This window comes from Bactrocera neohumeralis, chromosome 5 (assembly GCF_024586455.1).
Source record: "Bactrocera neohumeralis isolate Rockhampton chromosome 5, APGP_CSIRO_Bneo_wtdbg2-racon-allhic-juicebox.fasta_v2, whole genome shotgun sequence".
Taxonomy (NCBI): Eukaryota; Metazoa; Arthropoda; class Insecta; order Diptera; family Tephritidae; genus Bactrocera; species Bactrocera neohumeralis.
Window position 1 is genome coordinate 49,522,659 of NC_065922.1, and position 13,338 is coordinate 49,535,996.

General features: G+C 36.3%; 1 protein-coding gene across 1 annotated transcript in view; it reads left to right on the forward strand.

The window, feature by feature from the left end:
• Nucleotides 1-12,565, forward strand: part of LOC126760510 (uncharacterized) — a 141,514-nt gene extending 128,949 nt beyond the window's left edge. Inside the window, exons 11-13 of the mRNA XM_050476190.1 lie at nucleotides 3,718-3,809; nucleotides 4,812-5,004; nucleotides 8,247-12,565. Of these exons, the coding sequence (XP_050332147.1) occupies nucleotides 3,718-3,809; nucleotides 4,812-5,004; nucleotides 8,247-9,139 (1,178 nt within the window). The 3' untranslated portion in view covers nucleotides 9,140-12,565. The remainder of the gene's footprint in view (nucleotides 1-3,717; nucleotides 3,810-4,811; nucleotides 5,005-8,246) is intronic.
• The last annotated feature ends 773 nt before the right edge of the window (nucleotides 12,566-13,338 follow it).

Here is a 13,338-nt window from a genome sequence, read left to right on the forward strand (position 1 = left end):
CTCTATACACTGAGGCTTCGTCCACACCAGTGAGGTCTTTGTCATCGTAAAGAATCTGATATTTTAAGCCAAATATAGTCACGTATGAATTATCTTGCATATATTGTAGCGCCATAATGAGCATTACGATATAATAATGATATGTATGTACATATGTGATACACATACTTGTATACATATGCTTCCTCGTAGCATTGTCATGCTTCAATTTAGCGTCATTATACTAATTTGAAAAGTTTGTAATTTTCTTTGTTGAATACCTCAGCACTTGCTGTTTAAGTTGTTGTGCTTAATTTCGATTGTGTTAACGGGATTTGAACATGCAACACTGTTTTTGTTTTTTTTTTCTGTGCACCTATCTAAGGGTATATTAATGTAATATTGATTAAATTGGGAAAGTTGTCTGTTATTAAGCCAAAGAAGTGCTGAGTACTTATTACTTTTTTGTTCGAAATATGGCATAAATACTTTTGGTGGTGCTTTGTGATTCCAAGATATCGCCCATATTCGATCGAAATAAAATTCTTCAAAAGAACCTTTTGTATTCGTGGAGGATTTTAATGTTGCATTTTTCTCACATGGTTATGTCAGATTATATGATAGTCCAGACACATTGCCAATATATATCATATACAAGGTAAATCATTGTCAATATACCCATTATTTAGTAATCTCACAACGAGTTTATATGGTCGAGAGAATTATTGTTAGGCAAAATGTTTACTGTTATATCTTATCTCGTTTATGAGTTTTTAAATATTAATCTAAAAGTTCGTAAATATATATACTGTATATATGATTTGTCAAGATTAGTTTTGGCGAACTTTATAATTATTATATAATAGAGAATATAACCACGCTTTAATTTTTTTCATTATGTAAAATATTTGAATCCTCATTCCTCCCAAGTCGCAACTAATTACAATTATAAAATTCCATAGTAAATTTTATTCGCGATAAAACGAACTTTTTTTCTGAAATTTCATTGAAATGCGGTCAGAGAAATATCTTCCATTTTTTGTAATGTAAAATAATGCGTTTTTAAGTTTCTAAATATATTACATATAAACATATCGGCATATGCACATATCTAATAAATGCATATGCGTGTTTGTTAACCGTTTGCAGTACAGCACTGCACGCCACTGCGTATGAGTAATATTGATTAATTTCATTACACATAGTTATTTTCTTTAACACACTTTTGATTATGTTAAAGAGCTTTAACAAATTATGCAGCAGCTAACCAAGCGACCACTCAATTCATATTTTGTTCTATTTACTATCTGTTTACTAAAGAAATATTTTTTGAATTGATGAGTACTTCGCGTGAGTGCTTCAATGGCAGTTTGCTAGTTTACATCTTCATTTATCTTATGCTTGCCGTAATCATCTCTATACTGCAAAGAATATAAAAGAAAAGGCGTAAAGTTTTCATTGAATAACAGTAGAATCTTTAATGCGAGCGTAAAAAATTAGTTGCTAAATGCATCTGTTTACAATCTATAAATATATACAGCATACACTTGCTGGCATATTCTTGAACAAATTCTTATGGCAATCATAATTTTTGGTATGTCGCTTCATGTTGCTACAGAATATAATAGATTTGCTCACCTAATAGTTGCTAATCTCCAACCTAAAACTAATCAAGATAGATTTCAAGTTATATACAGAAAAGTGTTCAGAAACGCGAGACGAGTTGAATTCCTAGTGACTGTTTGTGGCCCGCCTATTTGTTCGTCGGGCAAGCGATAAGTTCAATAAAAATTCAGATGTCGTGATGTAACTTGGTACACGTCCACAACGGTTATGTTGAAAACTACGAAATGTACTATAACTCACGAAATAAAAATTTTGCACACATCTTAGAACCGCTGATATCGGACCACTATAGCATTTAGCTGCCATATAAACTGGACGACCGGAATCAAGTTCTCGTATGGAAAGCTTTTTCATTTGACGTGATACAATCTTTAGGAAATTTATCATTGATTATTGTCTAAGGCAATGGTGCAATCTTTAAAGAAATTGTGCAGATCGGAGCACAATAGCATATTATAAGAAAAAATTATTAATTTAAGGAGACATCTTCACCAAGCACTTCTTCATACTCTCTAAAAATGGAAGCAGGCAAGAGTTATAGCAAGAGAGCCCGACATCTCTCGCAAGTGCATTCGCATGATTTTGGTGGAAGTTTTGGGTATGAATTGCTTTCTTGCTCGACTCGTCCCGATAAAGCTGAATATTTTTCAAAAAGATTACCGTAAACAGGTCTCTTTGAACATACTAGAATTCCGATCCCACATTCATGAAGATCATTATAACTGCCGATGTGACATGGGTTTATAAGTTTGACATGCGAACAAGTCAACAGTCACCGGAATGGAACCCGTTTTCAGTCGATCGAAGAGTTAAAACAAAATTCGTTGAAGCAGCTAAAGGCCATCCCAAAAAGTGCTTATGAAAAGTGTTTCGAGGACTGACAAATAATTAAGTATTTTGCGTTTTATTTAAAATCCGGTTAATTTGGGGTACTTTTTTGTCATAATGTATACTAAGAACCAGGATTGGGAAATTTTCATTCAAAAATTTTAGATTAAAAATTATTTTTTAATGCCGACAAATTTTTATTTCTTAATCCCGATGTTTCTAATTTTTTAATCCAAGATGTAAAAAATTTAAAATTTAAAAATTTGTTTATACTTAATAATATTGGGATTATTCTTTTTTATACCAAATTAAAAAAAAATGTTATTTTTTTCAGTATTTCTTCTTCTTCTTAATTGGCGTAGACACCGCTTACGCGATTATAGCCGAGTTAACAACAGCGCGCCAGTCGTTTCTTCTTTTCGCTACGTGGCGCCAATTGGATATTCCAAGCGAAAGGTCCCTCTCCACTTGGTCCGTCCAACGGAGTGGAGGTCTTCCTCTTCCTCTGCTTCCTCCGGCGGGTACTGCGTCGAGTACTTTCAGAGCTGGAGTGTTTTTGTCCATCCGGACAACATGACCTAGCCAGAGTAGCCGCTGTCTTTTAATTCGCATATCTCGTATATCTCATAAATCTTTCGCAGAACTTTTCTCTCGAAAACTCGCAACGTCGACTCATCCGTTGTTGACATCGTCCAAGACTCTGCACCATATAGCAGGACGGGAATTATGAGTGACTGATAGAGTTTGGTTTTTTTTTGTCGAGAGCAATTTTCTTGCCTCTAGCTGCCAAAAATTAAAATTAAAGATTTTCCTAAGTGTCTTATCATTTGCACATAGTGTATAATATTTTATTATTATCGAATGGTGGCAACTCTATTTCAAAATACATATGTTGAAATTGTAGATTCTCAGAGCAACTTCAATATATTATTATGTTAACTTTTTTATACCCTTAACAGGGTATACTAAATTTGACACGAAGTAAAACTCCGAAGGAAAAGATAAAATAAGTACGTAAACGATCATCATGAAAAACCTAGTGGATTTAGCCTTCTCCACCTGTCTTTCTGTCTATCCGTCCATCTGTCCGTCTCTCTATATATTCGCGAACTATTCGCTCAACTATTGAGATATCGAAATTTTTGCGTTGTATAGAAAACATTTAAACTCCACATAACCATACTCGTACGCTGTATACATGTACTTATAAAATATATACATACTATATATGTATAAAGTTAGATTAAAAATTATAGCCACTGTCTGCCTCTCGTTCCATTACAGACGACGATTACGGTCAAAAAACAGTATCCGTGCTTGTTGATGGCATCGAAACGGACTTGGAAATTATCGATCATCCTGCCTGTGAAATGTCGGTAAGTAGTTGTCCAACAAAACACCACTCACTGGACGGAACGACACATTCCTACTAGCCATTGACACCGTTAGTCGTTCATCGTGCGCCACATACTAGAGTGTGGGTAATTGCCAGCATTGCATTGTTGAGTTGTCGCTTAGTGATGTTGAGCTGAGTAGGTCAAGTTCTCACTTGAGTGAATATTTAGATGCTGACAACGTTGACGGCAAGCTAGCCGCCGACCTGCAAAGTTGAAGCGCTACAGAAAGTACATACATGTACATGTACTTATAAAATATATATACATATATGTGTATGTGTATATGTATTTATATGGATGCTTACAAATGTAGAGCATGTTGTTGACATAGAAAAAGAGCCAACAATCTTACGATATATAAAAACAATAACCTTTACATGAGCATGCCTTGACGTACATACATGCGCACATATGTACATGCGAGCGAAGACATATAATAAATATATGTATAAATCTACGAAGTTAATTGTAGTCGCTTGTGTGTAGGCGAGATAAAGCTCAAATGTATGTGCATGTGTGTGCGTGTGTTGTCGAATGTCATTAACACTTTGTATGTTAAGCGACAATAAAGCAAAAACAACAAAAAAATATTGCTTACTCCCACAGCGTAGAACATGGATGCTATAAAGGCAGCAATACAAATATACTACTGTCATATGTATGTGTTTGTATGAGTGCAAAGTATTTACGATGTACACAATATGATGTTTTATGTGTGTGTGTAAGTGCTAAGACTACTCGCACCGGTTATCAGCACAGCGCCTGTCATCGCAACATGTTGACAACGCGCACACATAACATACACATTCAGCCTCAAGCTGGTTTTAATTCACTGAATCTCCCAAGCGTCGTTGCAGTAGAACGTACATTTTTATTGACATTAATAACAATTATCGCTGGCTTTTATATCATCTAAGTAGCCGGCTTTTTCAATTTATTCTCATTACTACCTATATTTTTTTATCCTCATTGTCTTTTTAGACGGAAGCCTTTTGTTCGACCTACAACATCGATTTATTTGTGGTTGTCTACTCGGTCGTAGATCGCAATTCCTTCAAGGCGGCCGAGAAGGTTTTGCAGTATTTGAAAGAACACGAAATGTTGCTGACACGTGGCGCTATTTTAGTCGGCAATAAAACGGATTTGGAGCGACATCGTGAGGTTAATCGGCAAGGTGGGTATAGGGTGATAAAGTACCACTATTTATGTTATATATCGTCATACCCTTAAATATAAAACAACGAGTCATCAAAAAAATCGAATTGAGTTTTTGAGCTTACGATTTAATACTACATATTACATATACTTGTCACTATATTTTCTGCTTCCACTGTCATATACCACTAATCAATAACCATTTTACCATATAACCAAAACTCAAATTTTTTTTCACTATGAGTGGTTTCTATTATATAGTTTTTTCTTCGCCTGTAAACTTATGAAAAGTGATGTTATGTTATTTTGCATTTTAGGTGACGATATGTAGATCTCTGGAGCACGAACTGTTTAACATTCAAATTTATGATTATGAGACATTTCCTGAAATTGTTTTTAATGATGCTGGGGAATGGCATTTTTGTTTTGAATTTGATGCACTCACCTATTCTCCACATAAGCAGAGAGCTACATTTTTTAGAAAAGTATATATATGACCTGGTCTACGGGAAGGGGGCTTAGGTGTCGAAAAAAAGGAGAACAATTAATGAGATAACGAGAAACTGACGATTATTTTCAACAGCTTTTCCCAGAAAACTAGTGGTCGCACGTTAGCTCCCTTTTCGTAGACCAGGTACATATAATATATACATGAAAAATCCCAGTAATTCCATTAGTATTTCTACAAGGGATGGCTATGATGAAAACAAAAAAAGAAAAAGTTATGTTTTTTAAAAAAACATATCCCCACAATTCAAAATCTATGCCAAGAAACAAAAAAGTTGCATAAAAATTATCTGAATTTAAAAGATTCATTATTTGGCGGAATGTCACGTAGTCTCTACTTGGTTTTTCCAACGGAGTAGAGGTCTTCCCTTCCTCTACTTCCCCGGCGGGTACTGCGTCGAATACTCTCGGAGCTGGAGCATTGTCATTCATTCGGACGAAATTATCCAGCCAGATGTATGGTTGTCTCGTACAGCTTATCGTTCTATCGACTGTGGTATTTGCCATTTCCCATGCTCAAAGCACCATAAATCTTCCGCCGAACTTTTTTTTCGAAAATGTTATCATCGTCCATGCCTCTGCACGAGTTAGCAGAATGAGGGTGATGAATGACTTATAGAGTTTTGTCTTTTTTCGTCGAGAGAGGACTTTACTTCTCAATTGCCTACCCATTCCGAAATAGCATCTGTTGGCAGAAGTATTTCGAGACTAACATTGTGGCTGGTGTTAATGCTGGTACCAAGATAACGAAAACTATTTACAACTTCGAAGTAAGGACTGTCAACAGTGACGTGGGAGCCAAGTCGTGAGTGCGACGACTGTTTGTTTGATGATTGGAGTTATTTTGTCTTGCCCTCGTTCACTACCAGACCCTTTTTCTTCACTTTCTTATCCAGTCTGGAGAAAGCAGAGAGGAAGTAACACGATAGAGTGTCCTTTTGTTTGCAACCTCGTTTAGTATCGAACGGCTCAGAAAGATCCTTCCCGATCCTGATGGAGCTTTTGGTGTTGCTCAACGTCAGATTACACAGCCGTATTAGATTTGCGAGGATACCAAATTTTTCGTACTGTCGAAGGCGGCTTTAAAATCGACGAAGAGGTGGTGTGTGTCGATTCTCCTTTCACGGGTCTTTTCCAAGATTTAGCGCATGGTGAATATCTGGTCGGTTGTTGATTTGCCAGGTCTAAAGCCACACTGATAAGGTCCAATCAGTTTGTTGACATTGGGCTTTAAGCTTTCACACAGTACGCTCGATAGAACCTTATATGCGATGTTGAGGACGCTTATTCCACGGTAGTTGGCGCAGATTGTGGGGTCTTATTTTTTGTGGATTGGGCAGAGCAATCGTTTGACATGCTTTCGTCCGACCATATTTACAAAGAAGCTGATGAATACTTTTTATCAGTCCTTCGCCGCTGTATTTGAATAGCTCGTCCGGCAATCCATCAGCCCCCGCAGCTTTAATGTTCTTGAAATGTGTAATTACTATTCGAACTTCTTCTTGGTTGGGCAATGGAACGTCTACTCCATGGTCATCGGTTGGGGAATCGGGTTCACCATCTCTTGGTGTTATGCTTCCACTGCAATTCAGCAGGTTGGAGAAGTGTTCACTCCATAGTTTCAGTATGCTATGGGCATCAGTCACTATCGATTGTCCCGGTTCTCTGCCAATAGGGACAAGGGTTTCTTTAAGTATATTGCGATATTAGTTTAAAATGTGCCGAAATAATCACGAATAACCAATATGAGATGGTGCATTATCGCACTTTTTTTTCAATAAATTCAGACATAGTAAAATCGAAGACTTCACTTTTAGAGCCTCACAAAACGACGCGTATCTAAATTATTAATAAATAGTTTCACGTAAAATTTAGCATAAATATCACTAACAGAACTACCAACATACAGAAAAAAAGTTTGCCGATTCGAAAAACACGCGAAGTATAAATTTAAAATTCAATTTGATCACAGTAGTACTCTTGTAGAACCCCCAGAGGTTATCTTTTCACAAAGTTTTCTTGAGGAGAATTCTGCATCGGCAGTTTGAAATACTTGGTTCCAGGATCGGACTATAAGGTGAATGCCTTAGAATTCTCCAAGCAAGCTCTCGCAGCTTCTGGTGAGTCGCTATCCATGTGATAAGTCAAAAATAAGCCGCTTCTTGGCGATTGTTTCCTTCAGATGGTCCAATTGTTGGTTCGAATTAAGAGGTTGTCTGTAAGGTAGCAGCTCATAATAGATGATTCTTGATCGCACCAATCAAAACTACCGTTTGTGCCGGCTCACCGGTTTCGAACCGGGCCATTTTTACTTAACTTTGCCGTAAGTGATCCATTTTTCATTTCGAAATCGACGATTACCATTATTTTATCGATATTTTCGACAATTCGCTTTCCAGAGTACTGGAAATCTTTGACATCAATTAATATTGAATTAGGAATCCACAAAACGAAATTGTTTGTCATAGGTATTACAGTATCAGAAACATAAAGACTGTTCACATTTTCGGCCCCCTAACATACCTTTCGCCTTTATCGAAGAAAAACTGTAATTTATGACGCATTGTCTTAGAAGTTTTTTTTCGATACGAAGTCTTGTCTTTCTAACGCCATATGGTGTGAATACACCAGATGATAAACCACCATTGTAAAAAATCGAATAAAACTTACTTCACATCTGAGCATATATAAATAGAAATGGAAATATTTCAATAATTCAATAAAGATTTCATACATTGAAAATTTTTTTTCTAGCTGGACGTAAATTGGCTAAAGAGATTTGCTGTAAGTTTATTGAAACCTCCTCCGGACTTGATCACAACGTTAACGAGCTACTGGTCGGCATTGTCGCGCAGTCCAAACTGAATCCACAGCGTATACGTAACCTCAACGAGCGCGACCGTCAACGTCTCAGCCTGCAGAGTGCAATTCAAAAGCACCGCCACATGCATATAGCGCCACGACGTATGGTGCGACAGGTATCCATGTATCACGCTGACGACGATGTCGATGATGCGGCCGACAATGAGAACAACGATGGTAGCCGAGCTGGCGTTAGCACCAACAACGCCGACAACATTGATGAAAATCAAACGGCCGCTGATGAAGGCATTGGCACCGGCAGCGAACGCACCGTCAGCACCAGCCTCTCTTCAACCGGAATGGGCATCAAACTGGCAACCACGAAGAACTATGTACAACGCACGAATAAGCGTACGCTCAATCTGGAAAGCATACTCAAGATGGGTGAAAGCGAGTTAGAAGATGAAGAAGAAGCGATACAACGTCAACCGGCACTTACAAAGCAACAACAGCAAACGCGTCCACTAAGCAAATTCGATATGCTGCTAGCTGGAGGCAAGAATAGCTTAAACGCATCACCAAAGAATCGTCGATTTTACGGCAGTGGCGCGGTGAGTGGTGCCATCGGTGCTTTTACAGGAGGCAGGCGCTGTGTCAGCGATGGCTCAACCAGTGACAATTACACGGAGAGCAATGATCAGCTATTGGACGAAGGTAATCGGAAGACAGTGTCCAAGTTAACGAATCGCACGAAAGTGTTTCTCTCTTCAGTGCTAAAGTTCAAGAAGGCGGTGAATATGCGGCGAAGAAACTCTTCGAGTTGTAGTGATCTATTCGTTATATAAGAGTAAAGGAAATAAGGTATGGGCAAAGTATGATATTTGTTTAATATATATTAAAATATTCAGTAACCGTTTAAATGATTTTATATATACTTAATTCAGACAAAAATGGTTTTCTGATTGCTGAAATTCATTAAGGTATTTAAGGGTATTAAATCATTTTTTTATTTAACCAAGCCACGAACATAATTCATCCAAAAATCAATAGCACAAAAAATGGCCATTGAAGCATCCTACCATAAATAATATTTTTTGGTAATTAGTTCGTTTGTCTATTAATCTTTTATTCCTTTGTTTTAAGGATCACAAGTTAGTCTTAAAAATAAAGTTTGTAAAAAACCTTCAAAAATACATCACGTCTTCATAATAATTTTCAAATGACTGTTAGGGTATATACTTAGATGTAATAGATGCTCAAAATCGTATAGACTTCAACTTTAGTACTGAAGGATTACCAGCTATAGGCATTGGACGCAACCTATACTGTTAACCTCTTTAAGGGACAAACCTAGTTTGGCAACCTAAATTCTATTTTTGGGTTTTAATATTTACTGATATACGCATTTTAAGCTCAAGAAAATAAAATATTACACGCGATCTCCGATGGCGCTACTAAACGTTCTTTTCCGGCAGTAGTTATTCCGACCTTCTCCATGTATGAAACCTAAAAACAGGTCCGTACAATGACCTAAAGTAGAAAAAAGATCAGAAACTAACAAAATGAGCTATTACTTCTATGAAAATGGATACGCGTTCTCGGCTTATTCATTGCAAACGAAGAGCTCGTGTTGCCGCGAGAACCGAGAGTGAACCTTGCGCAGCTTTGTTTTGGATACTGTAAACTGTTAAACTCCTTCTATGTTCAGCGTGCAACGAGACCACGCATGAAACTAACCACCTCTTTGTATGCCCTGCTAACCCTACACATCTGACAACCCTCTCCCTATGGTCCGACCCCTTCGGAACAGCACGTTTCCTGGGATGACCTCGATGACAACATATCTGAATGTTACCATCTTAACGGGAATTAGGTAACTGTTACAAAAACAACAATAACAATGAAAGTGGATCTAACAAAGCAAAAAAACGAGAGTTATACTCATTTCAAAAATGGCTCTTGACAAAGTGACGGCATTTAAAAAAAATAATTTTACTCAAACTTTTGGTCGGATTGTCACCAAGTAATCTCTCATTTTGAGAAAACGGTGTTTAAAGATAAGCTTATTGTCATTCAAATGAGGATGTAAATAAAATGGTTTTACTGACCTACTGTCATGACATGTGCTGGCATACTACCGGTGCCTAGTAAGACCAGATGGAGGTTCAGTTTAATTTGAGGTGAAGTGTTCGTCAAACAGTCATTGAACTGTTAAGACGAGTTCTAAACAGAGCTATACAGAAGCATAGGAGGTGTTCCAGCATCACTCATGCCTACTTTCTTGCACTTTCTGTATGTATCGTCGTTACTAATGCCCATTCGGCTCGCATGTAATGCCAGTAGTTCTGACCTGTCATTTGACCAACAACCTTCCTGCAGTCCTTTCGAGACCGTGAGAGTGTTTTTCTTTAGGGTTATTGAACATAATTTTGGCGATCTCGCATGTTCTTACAACATTCCATCTCAAACTGATCCGTCTGTCACCATCTATCTATCATCTATATCGTTTTGCGGAATTCTCTTCTGGCTTGGAACCCAGTATATAGGCAACCGTTTTCCATCAGGAACTACATACATCTACGCTCTCCCTGCTTCTAGGGACATTCTCTAAGGTTATGCGATGTGAGTTTATTGCCTTAATTGCCTCCTGGTTATCGACGTATATATTGATGGTCTTCATGTTGTGTCCTGCGCTGTCATCTATCTCCGACCAGGAAGATAATACAGTATTCCGGAAACTTGAAGATTCGCCTAAGATATAGCTCCGAGCAATAGATGTAGGGGTCATTAGTCATCCATCAAAATATTGTAAATTCCGCTGGCAAGTCAAATGCTCAATCCGCTCTATTCTGATATAACTTGAAACCTTCTCTCATAAATAAAGCGTGAGGATATATAGTATATTTTATCCTCCAATCTCTTGTTTATTGCGCATTGCCGAAAGGTCCAATTTGAAAAATTAATTTCAATTTTCACTATGAAAATGTGCAAAAACATAAATGAATTTTTTCAGAATTTCAGGTGTGCATCTTAAGGGGATATATATTTATAGACTTACCCATAAACTTCCTAAGCCAGTACGAAGAATAGAAAACCAAATTACCACTTCATATATGATTCACCTACAGAACTTTGACTAATATCACACGCCGAAATGAAGTCAACTGGATACTGACTGCGCTCCTGTACCGACTATCAATACTAGACAGAATAATTAATTAGAAAATCCTCTGAACAAAGAATAAGTAACGAGGTATATTCAATAAAATAAGACATAGGTAACAGCTGAGGGCAGGTAGACTACGTATACTATACCACAGATGTAGCAGAAGATGGAGAGCCTTTCAGAATAGAAAATAGATTAATGATATCAGATTGTGAGTTACACAAAATATAAAGAAAGAGAGATGAAGCCATTATGGGAGATCATTGGAGCAGAAAAATGAAAACAAAATATCCTGGATATCTAAATTTATAGATACATTATCTAGAAACCAGTTAATAGTTCTACGAAAGTGTATCTGACAAAGTAAAAGCAAGAACATCAAAAATATCTCTTGTTCGTAAGTTTTAAATCTGATAACAAACTAACCTGAAAGTAAAATGTAAAGCAACGAATTGTAATGTATAGTATACTAGTAATGGTAATGAAACTAAACATTTTAGGAATTTTGAAACAGGGATTGCATATCAAGCATATTTTATCAGCAACTACCACGCATACAATTTTAGAATCACTATGAATGAAGCATTGAAGGCAGCGAATGAAACAGGAAAGTAATCATCGGTGCATAGATTTTATTTTAAAATACTTTTAAAAATCGCAATTGAACTAATATCAAAACTGTAATGAAAACACCGACTAGATACCTTGACTACCACTATTAAAAAAGATATATAACAAATACCAATAACGCAATAAGTAACTGCAGAAAACACAAGTTTTCGACGAACGCGATTTTGAAAACTCAACGGAACGAACTAACTATACTTATGAAAGCAAATTGATACTCTAAAAACACACATATATATAAAATAAATGTTTAGCATTCGATTTAATAAAAAACATGTTTAGAATATTTCATATTTAACAATAAACGAGCACGACAACTTTTTGAAATGCAAATTTTGACGATATGAAATCAGCATAGAACACGCAGACTGCAGTTAGAATGGGAGGTAATAAAAAATCGAAAATAACTGCTTTTTATAGCAAACTAATAACGGTAATTAGTTAATCAATAAGCAGAAAAGAAAAATTGAAAATGAAACCCAATAATTTCATACTATTTGTAAATAGGATTTGTACATTTCATACTTTCCTAAAACTTTATACTTTTTCCTCACAATATACATATATATAAGTATATATATGGTATATATATAGATTTACGAAAATATAGAATTAAGCATATGTTATATGTAATAATTACAAATTAAAAACAAATAATCACAGGAGACTGAAATTGCATCAAAAATTATGAATAATAATACCTAATAAGCTGCGTTTATAAAAGGCATTAGGCTAAAAGTATTTTCAAATTATTTCCATAATAAAAATGCAAAATTAAATCAAATAATGAATCAAATTATATTTTAATGTCAAAATATTAATAATAATAATGTGCAATAAATTATTTTAAAATTCTAAACTTATTCTTCAAAGTCTATGTCCGCTTGATCCCAATACACTTGTGCCAACGTTTTTTCCAATCCTCGAAACAGTTGTTAAAGTCAATTTCCTTCATTGCGTGTAGCGATTCACGTTTAATGTCTTCAATTGACTCAAAATGGTTTTCCAAAAGTGTTCGTTTAAGTTTTCTGAATAGCCAGAAGTCACACCAAGCTAAATCAGTCGGCACAATATTGGTAGAAAATTTGTCGAAAAACTCACGAAGCATCAATGCAGAATGCAACGGAGCTTTATTAGCCTATAATTCTGGCCTCTTTTTACGAGTAGCTTCGCGCAAACGACGCATAACACTCAAATAGTACTCCTTGTTGACAGTTTGTCCGGTCGGTATGGAATCGGAGTGCATCACAC